Source organism: Peromyscus californicus, unplaced genomic scaffold, assembly GCF_007827085.1.
Source record: "Peromyscus californicus insignis strain IS unplaced genomic scaffold, ASM782708v3 Scaffold_14__1_contigs__length_90479793_seg_2, whole genome shotgun sequence".
Taxonomy (NCBI): Eukaryota; Metazoa; Chordata; class Mammalia; order Rodentia; family Cricetidae; genus Peromyscus; species Peromyscus californicus.
The window spans coordinates 74,662,124-74,688,430 of record NW_026294436.1 but is presented as its reverse complement, the minus strand read 5'-3'; the positions used below and the strand labels follow the sequence as shown (position 1 = coordinate 74,688,430).

Sequence of the window (26,307 nt, the reverse complement as noted above, 5' to 3'; positions counted from 1 at the left end):
TTTGAAGACGAGCCACTTCGAGTGTGAAGATCCTACTTTCAAAACTGAGAGAATGAGAGCAGAAAGAGGGACGAGGAAGGGGTAAGCTCTGTCCTGTGGGCCCCACGAGTCTCCAGCCATGTTAAAGGGAATCGAAACCAAACAACAAAACCCACTAAGAACCTAAGAGCAGGCTCTTGGTCCAGAAAGCGCCTTCGGGTTTATTAAAGAAAGCTACAATGGGATTCTGAGAACCAATCAAAGCGGGTGTGTGCTGGGGCGGGGTGAGGGGTGGGGATCTGAACTGGGAAAGGAGGTAAAAGCTCACTTCATCCCACTAATGACACACGGTTTGACTCTCTCCTGTGACATCCCTTCTCTGTCATGGTGGTTTCCACTTACTTTCATTCCTTCAAGTCAGAGGGGCATATAGTTGTTAGCACGGACTTAGGAAGCGCTTCCTGGGAGCATAAATGCAAAATATGCTGTCACTGGGGGAGGACCAGGCCTTAGTCTCTGCCTCAGCTCAAGGGCAGGGTGGGGGGTTGGGGGGACCACAGCTGGCCATGACCCTGGCCAGCACGGCTCTTTGCTGCGCTGTCTGATGGGGCAGTCCTTCAGCACCTGGGGGAAATGTTTGTAAGGATGTCTTCACATTGTGTGCCAGAACTGAAACTGTTTCCCATATCACTCCTGCAAGTGAAAATGGCCAGCCAAGATGCTGTAGCAGATTCTCTTGGGGACGAGACCAATGACCCAGGAACCTCCTAGATCCACTTCTCCTGAGCCTCGTACTCAGGTGTCCATCCACGTCCTTTTCTTTGGTTGTTGCTGGTTTTCAGACAGGGTTTCCCGTGGCCCAGGCTGGCTTGCAGCTCCCTGTGTCACCAAGGATGACCTTGAACTCCTGCTCCTCCTGTGTCAACCCTCCAAGTCCTGGAATTAGAGGCATGAGCCACCATGCCTGGTACGCAATACCAGGGGTCAAGTCCAGAGCCGCTTCACGCTAGGGATGCCCTCTACCCACTGGGCCACATCCCCAGCCCACATATGCGGCAGGTTCTATTCAGATCATCCTGTGACAGGAAACAATGACACCAGTCCTACAGCGAGGGACACCGGAATGTTCCTCACAGGTAGGTTGGTGTAGGCTTGTGCTTGGATGCAGAACGCCAGAGCTGTGTGCTCCAGCCTGGAAGCCATCCAGACCACAGAGGCCCCTGAGAAACCATCGCGATGTGTGCTGTCACCGCGTGAGACTGTGGCAGTGTCTAGTAAGACTGAAAAAAAAAAGAAGAACAAAATTTGGACTAATCTGGAAATTATTTGCTCGGTTTACTTTCTCACTGAAAGCCCCTTTGTAAAATATAAAAATGGCGTCCCGTAGGATTTGAGAGCAGAGCCAGCGTTCTGTTTTTAGAATTGTTGGGTTCCTCTCTGTTTTGGATAGAGATACAACTCTAACTGCAATAAAGCAAAACCGTGGGTCCTATTTTGGAAACATACAATTTCATGGAAGTATACTCCACCCTGTCAGCACTGTGGGTGGAAGGGAAAAATCCAGCCAGCCAATCCTTCTGCCAGGAAACAAAGCACAGCCAAGTTTCCAGAGGGGACCTCTTTGAATCTGAGCTTGCAAGGAAATGTTAAAACATTCCTCATATTCAAAGCCCTTGAAACACCCCATCTGGCTGCAGAGGCCCAGGGACAGGTTTTAGGTTACAAGTTGTCGGCTCTCCCTGTAAGAATCAGGAGATAATTCTACATGTTGAACAAAGGTGCATTTTCTCATTTCCTTTTTTTGGCTTGATTTTTAATGTAAAGCAAAAGTTCATTTATTGAGTAAATGCTAGTCTCTCTGGGTGGTGCAGACAAGGGTCCCAGCAATCCTTGTTGCTAAACATAGTAAGTGGGAGCTGAAAGATGCTATAAGCTTGCCTCTGGAGGGGTCATTTATCCTGAATGTTCCTATTCCATGGCACAGACAACTTTTCCAACTTCCTTCTTCCTCTAAGATTCTGAACTAAAAGTTTGTGTTTATTTTTAAATGCTAAACGTAGCCAAGTCAACGGAGTACTCAGTATTCTCAAAGAGGTATTGAGAATTCCCTAAAAGTCTACACGGCAAACATTATTCTCTGTGTTTCAAGATGTGTGGCTGGGACCCCTCATCTCCGCTTTCATTCACACGTGAGTAATCTGAATCTTTTGTCTGTTTTATACTTTCAGACCTGCCTCGTCTGCTTGAGAAATGCCTTGTGGTAGCCTACAAAGCAGGGCCTGTCTTACCGCAGAACCATGAAATAAGTGCCAGGAACACAAAGGCTCTGAGAATGTGTTTCCCGCCTCTACCCAAGTTGAATCCCTCATTCCAAGTCCAGGGCAACAGAGGATCCCCAAGTTGGGAAGAGCCCATCACAATAGCAAAGCCTTCAGACCCGGATTTGCCCTGACTGCCATCCAAGAACACTGGCATGCTCAGGAGTGGATGGAAGCAGAGGAATGGTGGGCTGTTATGGGGCTGGAGATGTTCGCTTAGAGGACCACACCACCCCGCCCCCACTCACACACAACACTAGCTAACCTCATTTCCTGATAATAGTGTTGGGCCAATGGAGTGTGAGTACAAGTGGCTGCCACCCTCTAGCAGACACCTTCAGAGCCCGTGAGATTCCTATTTCCCTTTGCCTTCCTGGGGCTCCTGTCTCCTAGACAAAGAAGATACTGTGAGGAACTTCAGCCTCAGGTGAAAAGATAAAAAGTGTGAGTGTGTGTGTGTGTGTGTGTGGGGGGGGTGCAGTCCTCTGATGATGAGTGCCGTAGCGATTTGGAGGACGTATACGGATGCTGTAGAGTTGATCCTAAATAAGTAAGTTGGGGGAGATTTTAACAACTATGCCCACCCCTTCCAATGTGGACAGCAGGAAACCGTGCTCAGAGAAAATGACTTGCCCAAGATAACATCGTTTCTTAAAGCCAAAACCAGATGGCATCCGAGCAGGGCCAACCACAGACATGAGGAGGGTGGAAGCTGATTCCCAGCATTCCTGGTGGGCCCCCCAATTCCCTGAAGTCCCCAGATAAAAACAAAACTGAAAGCACCGCCTGCCTGTGCTTCTGAGGAGGGCTGGAGGAGGCTGGGCCTTCCCACGCGGGTGGCCTGTGTGTGCCTCCGCCCGAGGCTGTCCCACAAACGCACTGCAGGGCGTGTTTCATGTGCGGCTGAGAACTCTCCAGGTCCCTTCTATGCTGCCTGCAGCCAGGTGGCCTAAGGCACTCTGAGCTATGACCACCGGCCTCTACCTCCTGTGTCTTCGTGTGTTCCTATCCACTTGTTCCCTCTCCACAGCTGAAATCCAGCTCAGTCCACTTCTCCCTGCAGCTGAGGAGCCAAGATGGATGTCACAGTTTGTAGAAGGGCAAGTTGACACTCTGAAGCCTTCACAGAACTACAGAGGATCAGAGGGGGAAAGGTCACTACTGTCTTGATTTCTAAGAGCTGGGTAAGGTTTAAGATGCCATTTCCTGGCTAGAAACTTTTGTTCACAACTAGCATTATCAGAGAGTCTTTTTGCTGGAATGGACCGGCACCTTCTCCCTGGGTGATGGAGAACGCCTCAGAAAGCATTCTTTCTGTTTGATGGTTTGCTGTACAAGTAAAAACGAAAGGCAAGAGAAAAAAAAATCAAGCCATCCTAGGATTCTGGAGTAGGATGGATCAAGCTGAGCTCTTAGACTGACAGGGGGTGGGGGGAGGGGGGAGGGGGTGCTGGGTAGCAGCAGGGGAGGCGAAGCTCATCCATGCATTCCAAAGGCTGTTCTCAGCTGCAACTGGAAATACTCGGCGGGGTGACCCAGAGTGGTTTTGTCCTCCATGTCCAGATAACTAGGCAGGCATATATAACCAGACCTATCTGGCCATCTCCTTCCCTGGCCCAGAGCCCTCAAGAAACCTTGGGAAGAATTTCAGTCCACGACTCCTGACATAGATAATAATGCGTCTGGTACCTGGTCTGCACGCTATCTGAAAGCTTTTATGTTTGATGACTGTCCGAGCTGACAGTCAATTAAAACTGTGCCAGCAGCAGTACAAAGTGCACACTCAAACAGCCACGGGAAACAGAATGACCCCCAAGAAAACCAAACAGAAGGAAAGGAGCCAGCCCCACAAGTGACAGTGACGACCTTAAAAGGGAAAGTCTGTCTTTGGGCCTCACTCACAATCACAAGATAACCGATGTGTACTCGTGAAAACAAACAAACACACACACGTTTCCCTCACACACACAGGCAGGGTTTCCTTGGCACGTGCTCTAGTCCACGAGGTCTCCACAGCACCTGATCAGTGATCACCTTCTCTCACCAGAGACACCTAGCTTCTTCAGGAGACTATGTTTCTGTGACTCAAAGGCTTGTAATTCTTTCCTTAAAAGGACAATGTGTGTTTAAATGCACACACACACACACACACACACACACACACACACACACACACACACACACACACACGGGCCCTGAGTGCTGGGGGAAAAGACCAACGGCAGCAAATATTGCGTAAGAAGCAAGGCAAGCCCCGACGTGACCCACACTCTCTGCTCTTGAACTCGAGTTAATTATAACAAATTACAGGGACTCCAAGTATAGTATGGAGAGACCATAAACTCCCTAATAGTGGCCTGTATTGAACCAGGGTTCTGTGTAAAAGAAGAATTCCAATGTTGTTCTGTAGGAATTCTTCTTTTACACAGAACCCTGGTTCAAAGAAAGCCACGGAATTTCATTACTCTGCTTTGTAAGTTGTTTAATTCTGAAAGTTTTTGAAATTGAAGATCACTGGGATAATTGTAAATAATTATTTTTGGAGATGAGACCTACTCGCTGTTGATGAAATGTTTTACATCTCACAGATGGATGATGTAATTTGAATCATTCTGATAAAATGTGAAAATGGTCTTACAGTTCTGGCAACTTTTGAGAATTACCATGTTCTTTAATATTGCTGTTACTTTAACTGTTATACAGATGCATAATTAATATTCATATAACATGAAAAAAAGAAACTAAAAGAAGAATTCAGTTTCTACAACACATCACAGGGCAAGAGGAAATGTCCCAACTCCACTTCTCTGTCTATGTCAGTGGACACAGATCTCTTCACATTGATCCCATCTGTAGGACTAGAAAGGGCCACAGAAGCCTGCTGTGGCTGAAATGCTACCGGCTAGAGAACCAGGACCCCAGAAGCCTAAAAAATACAGTGGTATTGGTGTCAAAATAAAATCTGAGTTTGTTTTAACCTACCTTAAGATCTCTCATAACTCAGAAAACACAGTTTTATAGTTTCTAAGAAAGTTATACAGAAATATTCATGATATGGCCCCCAGGTACAGTCAAGAAAATTAGGGATTTAAAGTCACACAAAAATTTGTATATGAGGAACTGGCTCAGAAAGTAAAGGTGTTTGCCAGGTAGATTGTTGGGATCCCTGGGATCTACATGGTGGAAGGTGGGAACAGACTCCTACAGATTGTCCTATGACTTCCACACAGATACCATGACATGCATGTATGTACACACACACACACACACACACACACACACACACACACACACACATAAATGTAATGGAGAAAATTAAAAACCTTTGGATATGAGTCAGGTATAGGGCCACACACCTTTAATCCCAGTCCATACAAGGCAGCAGAGGTCATTCCCAGCCCCACGGTCCTTCCTCCAGCCTCTAGTGACCCCCAGCCTACAGCACCCCCAGCTCTCAGTGCTCTCCCAGTCCTCCCGGCCCCTGTATTGCACAGCACAGTCTCCTGCACGGTCTCCTCAGGGACTTTCCATATCAGCACTCGGAGGCTCAGTGAGTGCTCTAAGGGACACAGAAGGAGAGAGAGAGAGAGAGAGAGAGAGAGAGAGAGAGAGAGAGAGAGAGAGAGAGAGAGAGAGGAGGGGGGAAAATGCATCACTTCTCACTAAGGTTGTTAGGTGTGATGTCTGGGACATGCAAGAGTTTCAGAAATGGCTAGGTGTGATGTGTAACTTTGGTCTTCGTGCTCAGAAGCCTGAGGCAGGAGCATCACTTGAGAACAGGGGTTCAAGACGATGGGGGAACACTGAGAAAACCAGTTCAAAAACAGTTTGGGCAGGCTAGATGATCACTGTGTAAAAGCACCTGCCACATAAACCTGACAACTTAAGTTTAATCACTGGAATCCATGTAAAACGTTAATGTGGTGGTGTGCATAATCCCACACTCACTTCTAACGCAACATGGGGGTGGGGGAATGGAGGCAGAGACAGAAGAGTTGCCTGGGAGTTGGTGGACCAGCTAGCCTGGAGTACACAGTGGGACACTAAGAGAGACCCTAGTATACATCCTGCAGACCCTTCCTCAGAGGGATGGACAGTGAGAAACAGCTCCTGGAAAGCCGTCCTCTGAGCATGCGTGTACACACACACACATAAAATCACACACATATACAGACACACATCACAATCACACACATGCACAGACACACATATCACATACACACACATGCACAGACACACATCACACACACCACACACACACACACACAATCACAATCACACACATATACAGACACATATCACAATCACACACAAACACACATGCAAAGACACACATCACACACACATGCACAGACACACATCATACACACATGCACAGACACACATCACACACCACACACACCACACACACACACACACACACACACACACACACACTAAATTTTAAAATAAATGTCATAAATACAGCCCATTGCTCAGCAAGTACAAAGGCTTAAACTTTTGTCACACCAGCAAAATGGCTCAGTGGGAAAAGGGACTTGCCACCAGGCCTGACAACCAGAGTCCAATCCGTAGGATCCACATGGACAAGGAAGGAGAAGGAAGGAGAGGGAGGGAAGGAGGAAGGGGGAGGGGATGTGGCTCAGTACTAGAGCACTTAGCATACATACACACTTGGATTCAGTCCTCACCAACACAGAGTGTGGAGGAGTGTGGTGGTGATGCTTGTGCTCACAGTGAACGTCGAGGGAGGGCGAACTTCAGTCCTTCGTGCAAAGGGAAGAAACATTCCTGTACTGTAAGTGTGAACTGAGCTGCCAGTGGAGGGGGTTCAGACGCTGCCACGTCAGGAACCAGCAGCCTTGCAGAAGGAGATAAATCCAGACGTGGGCAGCCCGCTCATTAGCCCGCTCCAGCCACTCCTCCGCACTACAGTGGCAGGGCAGAGAGCCTTCAATTTCTCTCACGCTAGTACTAAATATGACTCGACTCATCTGCCTGAAATACACACCTGCCTGCCCTGAAAATCATGGGTCCATGATATTACCTCCCATCCACCGTGGGAAAGGGAGCTTAAGTTACCCTTGGAAGCATGAGTCAACTGCCCAAGGAAATGTCTTTCTGGTTACAAGCCAGGCTTGTGGCAAGAAGTCAGCAGAAATGCCTGAAAATGTGGTTAGCAATCGGGGGGATAGTGGGACCGTTAGTAATATACCTGGTATGAAGAAGGAGGACAAGAGAAACTGAGTGAAAGGGCCTATGCTCTTCCTCAGAATCCTTAACTAAAGGCGACATCACTGCCAAACCGGGTCTGTCCCTTGTCGGTGAAGTCATACACCCAAAGCAAGGAGGAAATACTGACTACAGGCTTAATAGTTGTTTGAAGGAGCCACGAGACACCAGGCTTAATTACTTATATATTCCCCAGAAACTATGATAAAAACAGAGAAAAAGTTCAAATCTTCCAGCTCATTCTAAGTGACTGCAGCCAGACTCTCGACCGGCAAACTTGAGACTGTAGATGGAGGTGGAGACCACCGGGTACCAGGCTTCTGCCCCCACCCCGATTCCTGCAGGAAAAGCCCAAGAACCAAGCCCTTTTTGGCTTTTGTAAATGCACCATCCTGGACTCCCAAGCCTCAGACACATGCTGGAGCGTAGGAGAAGCTTCCACACCGGCCAAAAGGTGAGTGATGTGCCTGGTCCCGGGATGCCTGCCGCTGGGGGGGCTTCAGTTTCAGCTCGATGGTAAACATTTTCTGTTCAGAATGATGGATAGAAAATCCGTCCTTCTCGGTCTGCAGTCATCTGGACAGCCCCAGGCTCTACACACAGAGTGATTTCCCTTTGTCTCCTGTGTCTTCACGTCATCTCAGACCTACAGCCTTCAGGACACTAAGATTTCTATTTACACGCATGGAACTGGAGGTGCACAGCTCTCAAACGGAAAATAGAAAGAAGAGGAAAAACTACCCCAAGTCTGAGCCACGCTACAGCATGAATCCACTGGCCACCGATGAAATTTCCAGTGTTGGATATGAATAGTTCCCTTATAGAATCTTCAAAAGTGGCTGAAGATATCCAATGTGGCAACAACTGCCAAAGATAAAACACCAGACCAGCAAATATGTCACTGCCCAAGAATCTAGCATCTTCCAGGCTGTGGTTTCTGGCAAAACTCTGCCCATTTTTCTTCAGCATGGAAATGTCTCCCTATAATCCTGTTTTTCAAATCCCTCTCAGGCTCTTGAGTAACTGTAAAGTATTCTTTCATCCTTAGAGATTGACTTTTCTAACTGTCTCAGTATCAACAAAATCTTTCTAAAAAATTTCTCTTGTGTATGTATGCATTGTACAAGTGTGTAGGCATGCACCGTCATGTGTGTGTGTGGGGGGGTAATATTTGCATATATGTGTGGAAGTCCAAAATTGTTGTCTTGAGTTTTCCTCCATTCCTCCCCACCTTATTCTTTGAGTCGGGGTCTTTTAACTGAACCCAGATCTCACACATATGGCTAGTCTGGCCAGCCTGGTTGCTCCAGGGACCCTCTGTCTTCTTATCTTCTGAGTCAAGACTACAGCCAGACCACCATGGCCACCCAGTGTTTCTGTGGGTTCTGGGGCTCTGAAGTCTGGTTCACAGCAGGTTGTTTAACCACTGAGGCATCTCCTAAGGCATCAAAATTTTTTATAACCCTGAACACAAAGATAATTTTAGGGCAGAAAAATAGTTGACTAGATTAAAAAAATGATGAGTCAAAGTTTCATAGGAATGACGACAGATAGATAGCAAACTTTTGTTGAAGTTGTAGGCAGGGGTAGGGAATTGTCAAGTAGAGAAATGTAACTTCCATCTTCTATTCCATAAGGGGAGAGCCACAAACACATTCCTCCTCTCAGCCTAGGACCAAGAGCTGAAAACCACCCACTAAACCAGAAAGGGAGCACATGAAATATGTCCTCCATAAACCAAGAACTCAAAGGCAGTGTCATAAAGCTTTGATATGGAATATCCCCAGAGGCCAAGATCCCTAGGGTGGCTCTATTGGGAGGTGACAGAACCTTTAAGATGTGGGACATGGTGGGAGGGATCTAAGCATGAGGGAGGGGCTTGAGGCCCACGGACCCAGCCCCTCCTCTTCCTTACTCCTTCGCTCAAAGAGGAATAGCTTTGCTATCATGTGCTCCCATCATGATGAACCGCCACCCAAGAACAGGGTCAACCAGTCGTGAACCGACACCTACAGAAGTGGGAGCCAAAAATAAACCCTTCCTCTTCGCAGACTGATTTTGTCAGGTGTTTACTATTAATACATGTAATCTCAGCACTAGGGAGGTGGAGACAGGCTTGCTGGTGAGCCAGGCCAGCTAAAGTGAGACAGTGAGAGACTCTGCTCAAAAAACAAGATAGGTGGCTCCTAAGAAAAGATACCTGAGGTTGATGTCTGGTTTCTGGAGCATGTGAGCACACAGACACATAGAGACAGACAGACAGACAGACAGACAGACAGACAGACAGACACACACACACACACACACACACACACAGATGGATGAACAGGGACAGACGGACACACACACAGCACCAGCCATGCAGCATACATGATAAGTAACTATGAAGAGGGTACCATCTATAAATGCTATGAAGTACACTGGGAATTCATGGCATATTAAAACCACATAAAAAAGAAATCAGGCCCAAGAATTTACAGAAAACACCAGACCAACGATGGGTGCTACACCTTTATGTGAACCAAGTAAGAGCAAAACTTAACCACTGCAATGGCCACAGCAGCGCTGACCAATGCAGCAGCAAGGAAGCCGAGGGCAGAACTCCTAACTGTCCTCCACGCTTTAGCTGAGCACGGCCCCATGGCCCGACTGGTCCTTCTGGACCACACAGAGGCTTGATGGTCCTGCACCTTCGTAGCTTTTGACCCTCAGCTCTGCCTGCCTCATCAGCTCTCGTACTGACTTCTTACTATCTTACCCCACCTAACGCTGCAATTCTCTTTCAGACTTAGCAGATCTCTCCTTGCCTCCAGTAAGGAAGGTCTTTATGAACTCTGACATATATGGACATATTTTAGTGTGTGTGTGTGTGTGTGTGTGTGTGTGTGAGAGAGAGAGAGAGAGAGAGAGAGAGAGAGAGACAGAGACAGAGACAGAGACAGAGACAGAGACAGAGACAGAGAAATGGAATGTGTTATCTGAAAGCTAATGCTAGTAATTAAGATTGGAATAAAAGCCCGTGACTACCGAGGGCCAGTTATCAAGGACAGTCAGATTACCTACCTGAAAGCCTCAGCCAATAGACTAGACATAACACATGAATTTGTTATTCAATACATTCTGATATTGCGGGAAGGTATAAGCATGCCTACCTGTGTTTCTCTTTTGGTAGTGTGTGTGTGGTGTATGTTTGCATATGTAGTGCTTGTATGTGAATGTGTGCATACATGGACCCACGCGAGCACATGCAGAGGCCCACGTAGGATGTCAGGTATGTCTCCCTTTATTGCTCTCCCAGTCACCACCTTGAGCCAGGGTCTCTTACTGAACAGGAAGCTTGGTTTTTGGCTAGGCTAGCAGGCCAGTGAGCTCTCACAGGACTTGACTACCTCCACCCCCCATTGCTGGGGTTCCAAACACAAGTCCTGATGATTGTATCACAAGTGCTCTTACCACTGAGCCATCTCCCCAGGTTCCATCTATGTTTCTGACACAATGCACTCAGAATATTCAGATTGTCTCCTGATGACTACATGCATGGACACTTCGAGGAGAGTACAGTCCTGTCCAAGAAACGAGTACCCAAGACTGAGGTCTCCTGGCTTCCAGCACCTGGAGCTTCTATTGCAGCCGTTCTGGTTCTGTGGTCTACTTCATTTTCCTTGAACATTAAAAGCCAAAATAGCTCTTTGCTGACTCCAGTAATCATTCGAAACAGACATGAGAATTCTAGAAGTAACTTACATCAGTGTCCCATCAGAGACACACCAATGGCCCCCATCTATTCACAGTGGGTCATTTATATCAGTGACATCAGGCAGGAAAACTTCACATTTAACTTAGACAACAACGTATACTTCTGTCGTCCTAGCAAATATTGCTTTTACCGTCTTTGAAACATGTTTGCTCCTCAAAAGCACGCTTTTCTGACATTACTTCATCTCCATGATTTCCTAGTAAAGCATCAAGTGTCTGGCTTGGTGCTGGCCAATTTTAGGTCAAGTGTGCTGCCCTTTGCTCTGACTGGCATTAGTTCACCTTGGTGCTGATGGTAAGCAGCAGGTGAGACATCCCCTTGTTCCCTCCAGCTGCAAGCAGGACGACGGGATGAGCTGGGGGCATCAACGGCTGCGAGACGTAGCCTGCCCCTCTGATTCCTCGGCCTGGGCTCTTCACTATTTCCACAGCCACACCTGGTAATTTGACACAGGCAGGCGCCTTCTCCACTGCTCCTTTCCAGTGTCTTTCTTTTCCGCTCTTCTAAAGGCTTCCGTGTCATCCGAAAGCCTGGCACTATGCGCCCAAGGCTGGAGATGACGGATAAATGCAAACTAAAGCCCATCCTGGTTCCCACTGGTGCACAATGCTCACTATGTAAAAGGCTCGTTCAAAGAGACGCCTGCCCCCCTCGCTCCGCCTGTACTGCTTCCTTCTCTTTGACAAAACTCACTCCTCCGATGCCAGCAATTCTGTGGCACATCTCAGCAGTCACAGGGAAGGAGGGTGCGCAGTTGGCAGAGGCTCTCGGAGAGTTCAAATAAATCCTACTGGCCGTCTCTCCTAAGTCAGCAGGCCTGCTTCACCTAAAACCATTGCAGGGTCAGCCAAAGGGCGGGGCTTCTGTCATAAGCTGCAATGTGGCTGAGCAACGTCCCATTGTCACTCTGGGCCTGTAAATAAAGCACTCTGCCACCTATGTGGCACTGTGTTGAGATATAAAACTATGATTCCGGAAGAACTTTGCCTGATACACTCCTCAGGCGGGCTACAACAGCTCAGGGTTTGGGAGGTGACCGCCCGAGAAGACAGACATAATACAATGGGTACCTGTTATCATTTGGTGTGACATGTTCCCACAGGGTCATGGACCTGACTATTTGGTCTCCAGCTAGTGGTATTGTTTCTGGGGATTGTGGATCCTTTGGGAGGTAGGGCCTAACTGGAGGAAGTAGTTTACTGGGGGGCAGTCTTGAAGTTTATAGTCTGACTCCACTTCTTCTCTCTCTCTCTCTCTCTCTCTCTCTCTCTCTCTCTCTCTCTCTCTCTCTCTCTCTCTCTCTCTGTGTGTCTGTCTCTGTTTGTCTGCCTCTCTCCTCTTTGTCTCTGTCTATCTGTCTGTCTCTCTCTGTGTCTGTCTCTGTCTGCCTCTCTTCTCTCTGTCTGTCTGTCTGTCTGTCTCTCTCTGTCTGTCTGTCTGTCTCTCTCTCTCTGTGTCTGTCTGTCTGTCTGTCTGTCTCTCCTCCCCCCCTACTTTCTGTTCCTGCGAGGAGGTAGGGAAGAAGCCTCACATTCCCGCCTCCACAAAGCTGCCTGCTGGCATCCCTTCCTCATCACGATGGACTGTGTCCCCTCAAACAAATCCTCTCCCCTTAAGTTGCTTCTGTTTGATCAGTGATGAGAAAAATAATAATATATAATAGTGTCCTTGCTAGGAATAAACTTCATGGGTAATCAGGGATGAGGCAGAAACTGAAACCAATACGTAAGAACTCTGGAATACTTGAGTCTTGGCTCTCCAGACAGCATAAGGACCTACAGTCTGGCCCCTAAAATGATGCTCATAAACAAACAAGGTCTTGAAAGGAGAGTTTGTAGGGAAACGCTCGCACACTCAGTTCATCCACGGTAATTCTCTTGTAAGCAGTTAAAAGTGTTAAGACAGATTGAGGCTGTTTGATTGCACAAAAGCACTGGGTCAAGGAGGAGTTTGGGTTGATGGGACTTGATTACTGTGTCACAACCTAGATGCCGACAGGGTCAGGCAGGGCATGGGAAGGAATCACGCTGCCAATGTAACTGCGAGGACTGGGGGAGAAGGCGAGCCAAGGTAGCATCTACCTGCCTATAAGCTGTCTTGTTTTGATCTTTCGGAACTGGTCCTGTCAGTCAGAATCTCCTCAGGTCAGTCAACCATCTTTGAAGAGAAGAAGTGTGTTCTGCTCTGGTAAATGGGTAAGAAAGAGGGTTGGCGGATGGCTTAGGGAGGAAAGGCACTGGCCATGCAGGCCCGGTATGTAAGGGTGGAACTAACTCCACAAAGCTGTCCTCTGACAAGCCCCATCCCCCAAGCACACCAGACACACAATATTTTTTAAATCAGTTTCAAAGTAATATAAAGGATGCCCTTGATGTAATGATCCAAATACCCATTTGTTAGGTGTAAAAGCTCTGTGTATAAAATCGCACACTTTGTTCAGGAACCAGGAGCCACACCCATCTCATCAGGCCCACTCACCTGGAACACTTAGCACAGCACATGAACTTGAGATGTTCACTTGTATGTAAACTTGAGAGCATCACACATACTGGTGACAGACTGGAGCCAGCCACACACCGGGGGGCTTACAGTCTTGAAGTCTACACTTTCCATTTCTGCTGCTGCTGCTCTGGTACCACGCCTTTACTGTGTGGACACAGCAGATCGGTCCCCTCCCCTCCCCTTCTTCCCTACTCCAAATTCAATATCCCAGTATTTTGCCCTTCAGGGACAACGAGAGAGCAAAGGTCCCTAGACACTGACTCCCCGCACCTCTGCCACCCTGAGATTTTTTTGAAAAACCATTTTGTAATCAACACACCACGCCCAATCCCACCCATTATAATGACTCCCCTACAAATCCCAAGAATTCTTTATGAGGAATGGAAGTCTTTGAAACCTCCATAAAGCACAGCGGGCATGCTTGGACACGACAGAACCTCTCTTCCCACGGCTCCTGTTTTCCTGTCCTCTCCACCCCTTCACTAAGGGTAAATGCTCTGGTGCCAGACCACCATCTTCCACTCAGCTTTGGAAACAAGTACAGTACGCACAGTTCCTAACCTGCTCTCCACTGCAGACCCTCACCACTTCACCAGTTAGACGCCGAGAACTTCTCAGCCTTGCAGGGTTAGGCTAATGGCCCTTTGGAGTCAATGAACGAACAAACACAACGTTGGAAATCAAGGAATTCAGAAAAAGAACACAGTTTTGCTTGAGAATTTTTTTCAGCTGGGTTTCATGATAGCCCTCTGAAAAGCACATTATTTTTGACTGCTTTTTAAAGATGTTCCAGGTAACAAGCCACTAAAAACATAATAACCTAGGATTTAATGTGTTGTGATCAAATCATTACTTTGTTAAAGGGAAAGATTTGAGGAACAGTATACCTGTTTTTGCAAACTGCTTTACTAATGAGTAAAGCGTACAGTAAGCTTTCATGGTTGAAAGAGTGCAGACCAGGCTAGGGAGACAGCTCAGTGCTTACAGAGCTCACAGCAGGAAGACCAGGGTTCAGATCCTGGGACCCACAGAGACAGCCGGTGGGCCCAGCGGCCTTACTAATTCCAGCACTTGGCAGGCAGAGACAGGAGATCCCTATCAGAACGGTCCAGTTAACCAACCATGTGCTCAATTGAGAAACTCTGTTTCAGTGAATAAAGAGACGCAGGTCTCCACATGCATGCACAGACATATACACATGGACTCATACACATGCAAACACATGTACACTTACACACACACACACACACACACACACATACACACACACGTGAAAAAGAAATCAAATGCTGCATGTGAAGACTCCTTTGAAATAGGAATGAGGTTTCTGATTCATTTGCTTTTAAAACATTTATTTTTTTCCTTTCAATAAAAAACAAATTATACCAAATTAGTTATTACTAAAGACCATTTGAGTGTTTGATCTGTCTCCCAGACACAAAGAATTCACAGAAACGGCCACTTGCCAGTCATGTCTAATGTCGATGAGCGTGCCTCCACCTCTGCATTCTACTCACAGCAGGTCCCCTAAACAGCTACCTACCCACCTGCACACCTTGAAGACTGTGTCTTTTATCTGGAGGAAGAGAAAGCCAGAAGCAGCCTGATACCCGTGACCCTGTGGCCTAGGCACACACCTGAGTGAACAGAGGGTGTGGACTTCAGTATTCTTCAGTTAAACATGAGGAAATTAGAGTTGAAAATGGAGACACACTCATCAGCTTTGGCCCATCCCAACATCTTCCAGGCAAGATCAGAGCCAGGAGCAGAGATGGTGACCAGAGGCTCACTTGTGTCTGCATAAAAGCTTTCTGTCTACTGCATTTGGTAAAGCGCATTTCTCTTTGATGGCATTCACAATGGTAGACTCAGATCCACCCATCCTGAGAGCCACAGGCAATGACAGGGACAGACAGGGACCGGGCAAGTGAAGAAAACAGGGGCTGTGCTCCGGCTCCTTCTTTGCAGTTTGGTGTGACACGAAAATGTAGGACCTGTCAGTCAAACAGGGAAGATTTCGAGATGGCGACCCAGAATGTAAAGCCAAGTTCAGGGCCTTGCTGAGCATCGGGCCATGTGACCCTGACTGTACAGGTGGCAGAACCAGGATGCCAGCCTTGTTTATGAGAGCACCTGCCAGGCACCCTGGATTCCAGACCAGTGACAGAACAGTCTCCAGGGAGTAAAAAGGGGAACAGCACAAACTTAAAAAAAATGCAGATAAACCTTCAACCAATCAAATACACGGAAGTGAAAGAAAACCTGCTTGGAGTTACAGCTCTTTGGTGGTAAGGCGTTGAGGTCTGCCCGTTCCTACATTCCAGCTGCCTCGTGGGAAGTCTAGCATGGAAGAGGCACTTAATGAAAATAAACTTGAAAAGGAATGTAGGCAGGGGATGTGGCTCAGTGGCAGAGCACTTGCTTGATATGTACAAGACTGTGAGTTCAAACCCTAGTATCACAAAAGAAACAATAAAAAGAATGCAATCGGCAACTGCCTCCTAAGGAAGACTGTGCTGTGGGATGGTCTGTATATCAAGTGTGTTGCTGATTGGTCAGTAAATAAATCACTGATTGGCCAGTGGCCAGGCAGGAAGTGTAGGCGGGACAAGGAGGAGAATAAAGCTGGGAAGTGGAAGGCTGAGTCAGAGACACTGCCAGCCGCCACCAGGACAAGCAGCATGTGAAGATGCCGGTAAGCCACGAGCCATGTGGCAAGGTATAGATTAATGGAAATGGATTAATTTAAGCTGTAAGAACAGTTAGCAAGAAGCCTGCCACGGCCATACAGTTTGTAACAATATAAGTCTCTGTGTTTACTTGGTCGGGTCTGAGCGGCTGTGGGACTGGCAGGTGAGAGAGATTTGTCCTGACTGTGGGCCAGGCAGGAAAACTCTAGCTACAAGACTGCATCTTCCTTAGGAAAGCAACCCCACCCCAAGGTCACTTCTTAAAGAAAGCCATCTTCTTCCCTTGTCCCATCACACTGACTGCGCAGAGCCAGAGATGGGACTCCAGTGTCAGCTGCATTTTCAAAGTGACTGGCAGGAACAATAACCAGGAGAGAAGTGCCCGCCCACAGTGGGACTCTCTACTTCCAGCCCCGACCAACTTTAAAAGTCCATCAGGTAGCTGGACTGGAGGGATGGCTCAGCAGTTAAGAGCGCTTGCTGCTCTTCCAAGCACCTGAGTTCCATTCCCAGCACCCACGCTGGGGGCTCACATCTACCTGTGAACTCCAGCTCCAGGAGGTGAGACACCTCCGGTGGCCTCTGTGGGTACCTGCACTCGTGCGCACATATCCACACGCATAACACATAATTAAAACAAATCTTTTTAAAAGTCTTCATCAGGGAACATTGTAAAATGGTAAAAGAACTGGGGAGCAAGAATAAAGTATAGAGGAACATGGAACCGTGGCCCTAATAAAGCTTCCGGAAGAGACACCCCGAACACTCTGGCTGTAGACTTGCGCAGTGCACACACGAGAGACCGCAAAATCGAAAGTGGTGTTTCCAACCAAGGGAGGAGGACGCTGGTAAAGCTGAGGACTCAGTTCAATGCCAGAGTCCACAGGAAAAAAATCCAGGCACAGGGGCACGTGCTACCAGAGAGGCAGGCCCTTGGGGCTCAGTGGCTGTCAGCCTGGCCTGATTGCTAAATTCTAGGTCAATAAAATCCTGTTTCAAAAAACCAAAGTTGGGGCAAGGGAAGAGGGCTCAGTGGTAAATGTGTTTGCCATGTGTGAGAACTGAACCCAGAACCCATACGAATGCCAAGTGTATGTGGCAGCCCACCTGTAATTCCAGGGCTTGGAAAGTGGAGCTAGGATCCTTGGAGCGAGCTGGCTAGCCCGACTAGTTACATCATGGAGTGGAGCGAGCTGGCTAGGCGGACTAGCCATATTACAGAGTGGAGCGAGCTGGCTAGCTCCACTAGACATACCATGGCACTCTGGGTTCAACTGAGAGAATCCTGCTTCAGCAGATAAAGCAGGGAGCAACAGAGGGAAATGCAGGACACCAACTGTGAGTTTTCACAGGCACGTACACAAACACACACATACATGTGCACATGCATGTGCACCCCCACACACATGTATACATGCATAAATGTATACATGAGGAAATAAAAGGTAGATGGAACTAAGAAATGATACTCCATGCTATCTTGACTATCTCAGAAGATGGTGCAAAAGTGGCCCAAAACGTGTGCCCTGAGCACACATGGACACTCATATACAGGATCCAAAGCATCATTTTGTCTGATGTGAAGACGCAGGGCTTGGCCTGACCTGGCTTTGCTCTCAGTGTGCCATAGACCTGAAGGGGACACCACCAGGAAAGGGCCACAGCACAGTCTAGAAACATAACAACCTAAATGTTCTGTCACACATACAAGACAAAGGTAACTGACTCTTTAGGACACACAAAGGCCAGAGCTCTAAATGTGTCATTCATTCGTAGTTGGTTGAGAGACAACTTCTTGTTCCCAAACAGGAACTCCCTCGAACACTGAAGAAAGGCTTGTGCACACCCGTGGAGAGAGGAAGCATGTCAGAAACCCTGTTGCCAATTGCTGGGCAATGTGACCTGCAGACAAGGGCACAGCCTCCCAGTCCAGGACTTGGAGGAGGTGGGCAGTGGGGATGCGATTTTAAGGAGTGGGCACTCTGGGGCTCAGCAGCAGCACCCTGAGATGGGAGGACCTGGAACAGCACCCCCAACCTCAAGTCTCCTCAGCACTACCACAGTGTCCCCAGACTGTCTTTGGCAGGAGAGGGACAGGTTGGTTACAGCAGCAGTGACACTATGAAATTATGAAATTCTGTAGCACACTGACCACTGGGGTGGACAGTCCCACCCCAGAAAGCCAGCTACCATAGCATCCTGGCAAAGGAGTCTGTGACACCTGACCTCACTGGGTTGAACAGGAGTTCCTTTTCATTCGACCAGCACCCCAGTCATCAGTGAGCAATGCCAGACACACACATTCCAGTGAAAAGAAAAACATCTGACAGTTAATTATGCATTTCAGAAATCAGGCGTGAACTGCGGGTCTTAGGGTCACTCTTCAAAAATTATTTATCCCTGGTTTAGTGTTCCTGTGTGTGTGTGTGTGTGTGTGTGTGTGTGTGTGTGTGTGTGTGTGTGTGTGTGCCTGACTGCCTGTCTGCCTGCATGCCTGTGTATCTTGGGTGTGTATCTTTGGTGTGGTTCCTCAAGACTAATTTTTGTTTTTTCGAAAGAGGGTCCTCTCTGGGCCCTGGGTCTTGCCATTTCAGCTAAGTCGGTTGGTCAGAAAGCTCCCAGGATCTGCCCGCCTCCCCATCCCTAACTCTGGGATAAATGTAGCACATACCTTGCCCTGCATTGTACATGGATGCTGGGAACTGAACTCGGGTCCTCACGCTTGTGCGTAAGAACTTTACCCCCTCGTCCGTTTCCTTTAAAAGTGTTCTGAGTATTGAAACACTGAAGAGGGCCTTTCTTACTTGAAGAAGACTTGGGAGGACATCAATTCCAACCTTGCTGCAGCGTGAGTGGCCAGGGGCTCTCCAGATGTCTCTTGCAATCATTAAGTAGCCCATTAAAGAACTTCTCCACCTCACTTACAAACCATCTTTTTACCTTCTGGACCCAGAAAAGTATGAAAAGCATGTTTTTACAATGAAAACACACTGCAAAAAGTCTTCCCTGATTCAGGAGGATATAATAAGGGGTAGATGCCTGGCAGGCAGGAGCCCCTGCTGGGGGGAGCCTGGTTAAGATAGGAGAAAAGGAAAGAAATGTGGAGGACCTAGCGGGAGTCAAGTCTATGCAACGAGGAGCTAACATTCGCAAAGCTCACGGAACACATCTTCCAGTTGGGAATGAGGCTGAGAGCTCCATGCTTCTTGATCTCTTTAACTCCTATGGTTTCATGACTCATCCCTCATTTGCCTAGGAGGGGCCTAGTTGTTGCCAGCTTGTTCGATCACATGTCTAGAATCACATCAGGTCATTTCTTTTTCTCTCCTTTGATTTTGGAATTCCATGTCTTCTCCTTCTGATTATTGTGGATGTGTGTGGAGGCCAGAGATGGATGCTAGGTGTCTTTGCTCAGCCACTCCCCACCTTGTGTCTCAGACAGGATCCCTCACAGGACCTGGAGCTCACTAATCCAGCTAGGCTGGCTGACCAGCAAACCCCAGGGCCTCTCCCGGCTTCCCCTCTCCAGCACTAGGATTCACTGATGCCAATTAAATGCTGGTCTTCAGGCTTCTGTGGGGCCTGAGCCATCTCTCAGCCCTCCTTTTGATACTTTTTTAATGTTTTTACTCAGGTGTCACCTCAACTTTGGGCCTGACTAGTCCATATTTTCTCCAAAGTCATTAGTCTCTTGTCGGGCTTCCCCCATTATAAAGAGACTTGCTGTAGTGGGTGAGATGAGACAATCTCAAATTAACCTCAAAAAGCCACACTTTCCAATTATCTACCTCAAAACTGGCTGATGAAACCTGGGTCCACCTGGCTCTGCCCAACCCTTCTCCCAGCACTGGGGTCACAGGCCCCTGCTGCCACACCCAGACTTTACACAGGTTCTGGGGAGGCCCACTGAGGTCTCCATGTTTGGACAGCAGACATTTTACCCACTGAGCCACATCCACAGCCACCAGCAACAGCTTTTCACAAAGAGAAGGAGGGAGAGGAGGAGGAGGAGGAGGAGGAGGAGGAGGGGGGGGGAGGAGGAGGAGGGGGAGGAGGAGGAAACACATACATTTCAATTGTGTTGTCATTTATTTAAGAAACACACAATCCTGAAACCCACACAGTGGAAAACAATGTGGCGTTCTCTGCTGTCCTCGAAGCATGTCACAGCTTAGCATCTCTAGGATTCCCAGAGCCCAAATCTGAGCAACAGGTTTTAAAAACAAAAAGGAAAAGTTGTCCTGGGCCTCTGGCTCCCTCCAGAAACGTCCCCTTGATGAGTGATTCTGAGGTGCTTTCACAAGCATCATGTATACCATACTAACGCCAACAAAATGTTCTTGTTTTGCTCTGTAAATCATAAGCCATCCAAACGTTATGAGCATTTGCAGTTCCTACAAGGACACAAGACGGCACGGCCAGCCCCGAGTCTCTGCCATGCTGCCGCCTTCCTGCCCTGTTCACGTGACACCACGTAATCAAAACTCTTGCCCCCTCGCCATTTTTCTCCTCAAGTTTCCTTCCATCTTTAAAACCGTCCTAATCCTCAGGTACAAAATCCAGCGGTGTTTGGGGAGTTGGGTGGGGTAGACAAACGGAATTAGGTGGTTAGTTCTTATTACAATCTTGCATGCCTATTCAACTGACCATCCCCAACAAATACTTCTTTGCTGTTACATACAAATTCTACCCATCTTACCGGGGCTATAGGGAATGTCTGGCATTAGCTACATGGGTCAAACCAAATTCTGCAGGTGCATGGCAACTGGCAGACAAGTCTCCAGCCACCCCACCCTCTCTGCCTCCACACACAACGAAATCAGCCAGCACACCTCCCCTTCACCAGAAGCCTTTCGGTGATCCACACCCTTATGGGGAACTCGAAGGGGGAACACAACCTACCTCGTGACTTCCTGCTGAAGCCATGACACATTTGGCACATAGAACATGACTCCAAAGAAAAGCAGAGGCTCATTAGCAAACTTGTCCAGGTGTTTCTTCAGTGGCTTCTCCAGCTCCACCCATCTCGCCTGCTGGCTCTTGCTGAGGAACCAAAGGCCGAAGTAGTGCGTCTAGACAAAGGGTAAAATCACATCAGTTTGTGCTTCTCACAGCAGGCCAAGACCATCCAGAGAGCAAGCCTCCCACACTTGGGTCCCCAGAACTCTGAGATCCGGGGTCTACCTATAGGGATCCAGTTTCTTCTCCACATGATGCACCTACATGGAGCATCCAGATGCAGCATTCCCAACCAGTTCTGTTATTCGTGCATGTGGGTCCCCATAAACTTGTGCTAGGTGAAAGGACGGGGTGGACTGGGCACGGGGCTGACGTGGAGCATGTATATGTACAGGAGCGTATGAGCACCTGGGCAGAGACCAGAGGTCAGCCTTGGGTACCCTGCCTCAGGAGCTAGCCACCTTGGCTTTTTAGACAAGATCTCTCACTGGGACCTGGGGTTCATTGACTAGACTAGACTGGCTGTCTAGTGAAGCCCAGGTAGTCTCCTGTCTCCACCACCACCACCCCCAGGGCTGGGATTACAAGTGCGCCCGCCACACTTGAGTTTTTACATGGTTGCTGGGGACTGAGCTCAGGTCCTTGAACTGTCTCCCCAGCCCCGAGGCTTACTTCTTTGCTGAGTTCAGCAGGATGACTCCCTGTGTGATTTCACACACAGCATGCTGGCAAAGGCCAGGATAATTCTTGAATCTACCATAGAGTAATTTCTTACTAAGAAGACAAACCCTGCCAGCCAAGAGTCCTGACACTGTAGAAACTTCACAATCTATCAGATTCTAACCCAAAAGTCACGTCCTCTGTTTGTACTTTAATGAGTACTTCGAATGCAGTGCCCTGTACCGTTTTATTATATATGAATTATGGTGAATTCCCCCCCCCCAAAGCTTTGAGACTGGAAGGCTCTCTTCTCCACAGCTGCCCGCAAAGCCACTGGGGGCCCTTGGCAGATTACAGAGGCATTTGATAGATGAACATGTGATTGTCACCCTAAAACTTGAAGCCTCAACCGGCTTGGCTATGAGCAGCACGCTGAATGATTGAAACAGGTACCTTCATGCACCCAATCCTGTCTTTATAGGGACGTGTGCTAGGATTTCAGGATTAGTGTAAAAAAAAGAGATCGCTGCTTCTGAAGACGCCTTTGTGTTTCGATTACAGCCTCGGCTGCTTTACAGCACACCTGGAGCTCTGCCTTCAGAAGAATGTTTTCATTACCAAGTTTAATTTCCAAAGGCATTCTTTCTCTGTCCTCATGGCAGCTGGCGGCCCCTACGCTCACCACAGAGCATTCTCCACCAAAATCCCCAGTGAGGCCTTGGTCCTGCTTTCCTAGCACCCCAGGTGTGCCCTGGCCTGTGAAAGCCAGAGCACCACAGGCTGGCAGGGATGCTTTTTGAGTGAAATGGTTGCATCCTCCATGGTGCTCCAAAGGGCAGGCTTAGGGCTATACCCTCTCAAGCTACAAAATACCATGCTCAGTGCTCAGGTGATGTCTCTGTGAACTCACACAAAGGTGACTGAGTCATGTTCCAGCTTCTGTGGGCCCATCTATGTCTCCAACATGAGAGAGGATGCAGTCAAGGTCTACAGGTCACCGCACGGAAGAGATCTGTGGCCCGTCTAACCTCCAATTGCTGAGCTCTCGCGCTCTCTCTCTCTCTCTCTCTCTCTCTCTCTCTCTCTCTCTCTCTCTCTCTCTCTCTCTGTCTCAGTGACTCTATACACAAAGGGACCCTTAGATTCCTAGAGCTTTGTCTTTAAAATGAGGTGACTGCAATTCTTATCTACAGGCTGCAAGAAACACTGACTACCTAATTAATATCTGCCACCCACGTCTGTGGATCATAGCAAGCACTTCAACAGACAGGTCACATGATTCCTTTTCACTGGCTCTTTTTAGCATCAATATCGTCATGGTTTAGATCTAGAACCTAGAACTCCACCCCCACCCCAAGGTTCATACACTAAAGACTTGGTCTCAGGGTACCCAGGGCCTGGAGGGGATGCACCCTGGAAGGGGACCACAGGACCCTGAGCCCCCCTTGTCCCCTCTTGCCTTCTGACTGTGACATGCCTGGCTTTACTCCTCTGTGTCTTTCCAGCAGAATATGCTGCCTCAGCACAGAGAAAAAGGGTCAATGGATGACAAACTGAATCCATGCTCTAAATCGACCTTTCCTCTCCATAAGCTGGTTGCCTCGGGTTATCATATACAGTGACAGAAAACTGACCAGAATACCTGTGAGCCATGGAATTAGAAAATGATGCCAGGTAGGGGTGGGGGGCTAGGGAGGTGGCTCAGATAATAGAGCATTTGCTAAGCAGGTGTGAGGACCTCAATTTAGATCACCAGCATCCACAGAAAAGGCCAGCACAGCGACATGCATCTATGGTCCCAGTGCTTGGGAAACCAGCCAGCCACATGAACAACTCAATGATCCACTGGGGGAGGAATTTTTAATTTTTATTTTTTTAAAGATTTATCTATTTAATGTGTTTAATTGTTTTGCATGTATATACGTCTGTGTGTGCCTGGTGCCCACAGAGGCCAGAAGAGGGCATCAGATCCTCTGGAACTAGAGTTACAAATGGTTGGGAACCACCATGTAGGTGCTTGAATCAGACCCAGGTCTTCTGCAAGAACAGTCAGTGCTTTTAACCACTGAGTCATCTCTCTAGCCTGAAATTAAAAATGTTATTGCCCTTCCACCTTGTAGAGTATTCTTCTAAATTTCTGTCTTTTCATTCCCACTGAGACCACAACACCAGGAAAAAATAAACAAACACAAACATACACACACAAAGAAGAGTCATTTTACAGAGCACATACTCCTGTACAACACACACATACACACACAAAGAAGAGTCATTTTACAGAGCACATACTCCTGTACAACACACACACACACACACACACACACACACACACACACACACACACACACAAAGGGCCATATTACAGAGCACACACTCCTGTACAACACACACACACACATGCACGCATGCATACATGCACGCATGCACACACACACACACACACACGCACGCACAGAGAGAGAGAGAGAAATGAATTCTGAGACTCAAAGTACTAAGCTCGAGCCACAGTAAATAGTAAAGAGTTCTAAATAACAAAATGAACCACCCTTGATGGAAACTGAATTTGTAGTGTAAGCATTTGTTACTTCTGCTACTGAAATAGTCTTTTCCAAAGGTCACAAAGCAGTTCCCAGTGACTGGCTATGCATTGATGCCATGAAACAGTTATAAAACCACTCAAGAAATGGGGCCTACAATAAAGTCAAATGAAATGAACAGGTGTTTATAAACAGACGGAGCTCAGACAGTCCATAGGTCAAGGGAAAATATCCAACAGCTTCTTGCTGCCACAGAAATGCAAATCAAAACTACCTCACCCTGTTGAGATGACTCTTATGAAAACAAGGACAGATGCTGGCAGGGTGGGGAGGGCCATGCACACCAATGGTACAGATCTGCCAGTGCACACCGATGGTGCAGATCCACTAGTGCACACCCATGGTGCGGATCTGCCAGTGCACACCGATGATGGTGCGGATCTGCCAGTGCACACCGATGGTGCAGATCTACCAGTGCACACCGATGATGGTGCGGATCTGCCAGTGCACACCGACGGTGTGGATCTACCAGTGCACACCCATGGTGCGGATCTGCCAGTGCACACCCATGGTGTGGATCCACTAGTGCACACCCATGGTGCAGATTTACCAGTGCACACCCATGGTGCAGATCCACTAGTGCACACTGACGGTGTGGATCTACCAGTGCACACCCATGGTGCGGATCTGCCAGTGCACACCCATGGTGCGGATCTACCGGTGCACACCCATGGTGCAGATCTGCCAGTGCACACCCATGGTGCAGATCCACTAGTGCACACCCATGGTGCGGATCTACTAGGTTATGGTACAGCACGGGTTTATCCAGCCACATCTCTACAAGTTGCATCACAGGAAATGTAATCAGACCTATAGTCTCAATCCGACTAGCTGTATAGCAAGCAATAACAACCCCCACCCCCCATGCCAGGTCCAAGGGGCCATCCCTTAGACGTCCCAGGTCCCACCAGCACAGCTGCGCATGCCCAGCTTAAAGTTCAGCTCAGTTTGGTTCCCCAGGCTTCACCACTGAACACTGCCACATGGCTGTGTGAAACATGGCTGGTACTTACAAACAGAAATCACCTCTCCCCCTATTGAAGGAACCTCATTCCCCCGAGGAAAGGCCCAGAATGCCAGCTTTCTGTCTAAAGCACCAAACATAAAGCAGACCTGGCTGACCCTCCGGATACCTCTGGGCATAAATCCCACGTTGTATTTTAGTTTTAAGGCCTCAGCTCTGGTGCCTTGAGTTCTATAATGAGCAAGAAAGAAGGCAGTAAAAACCGGTTCCCAGAAAGAAGAACTGTAGCTCTGAGTCAATTACTAAGAACCAGCTGAAACGGAAGAGCGTAGGGAGAGCCATGGGAGGATGACATTTTCATGTGAGCACGTCCTGGGTTTATTTGGAGTTTTGCATTTTAACAGAAGTGTACTAAGATGCCAGCTAGTGTTTGCAGTGGCAGACGGGTTTGCCACACTGTTGGTGTTCATGGTAATGACTGTGGAAAGATCCCAGGGAATGAAGACCTTTAAACAGATTGGAGGGCAGCTAGTGCTGTGACCTGAGTATGGAATGTCCCCATAAGCTTGACCCCCAGCTGGTGGCACTGCCTTGGAGAAAGTTGTGGGATATTTAGGAGGGGAAGCTTGATGGAGGATATGGGTCACTG

The 26,307-nt window shown here is 48.1% G+C and overlaps 1 protein-coding gene across 1 annotated transcript in view; it reads right to left on the bottom strand.

Moving 5' to 3' along the window:
- Ptpn14 (protein tyrosine phosphatase non-receptor type 14) overlaps nt 1-26,307 on the bottom strand; it is a 146,506-nt gene that overhangs the window by 57,015 nt on the left and 63,184 nt on the right. The window contains exon 3 of the mRNA XM_052737987.1: nt 21,381-21,550. Coding sequence (XP_052593947.1) covers nt 21,381-21,550 — 170 coding nt within the window. The remainder of the gene's footprint in view (nt 1-21,380; nt 21,551-26,307) is intronic.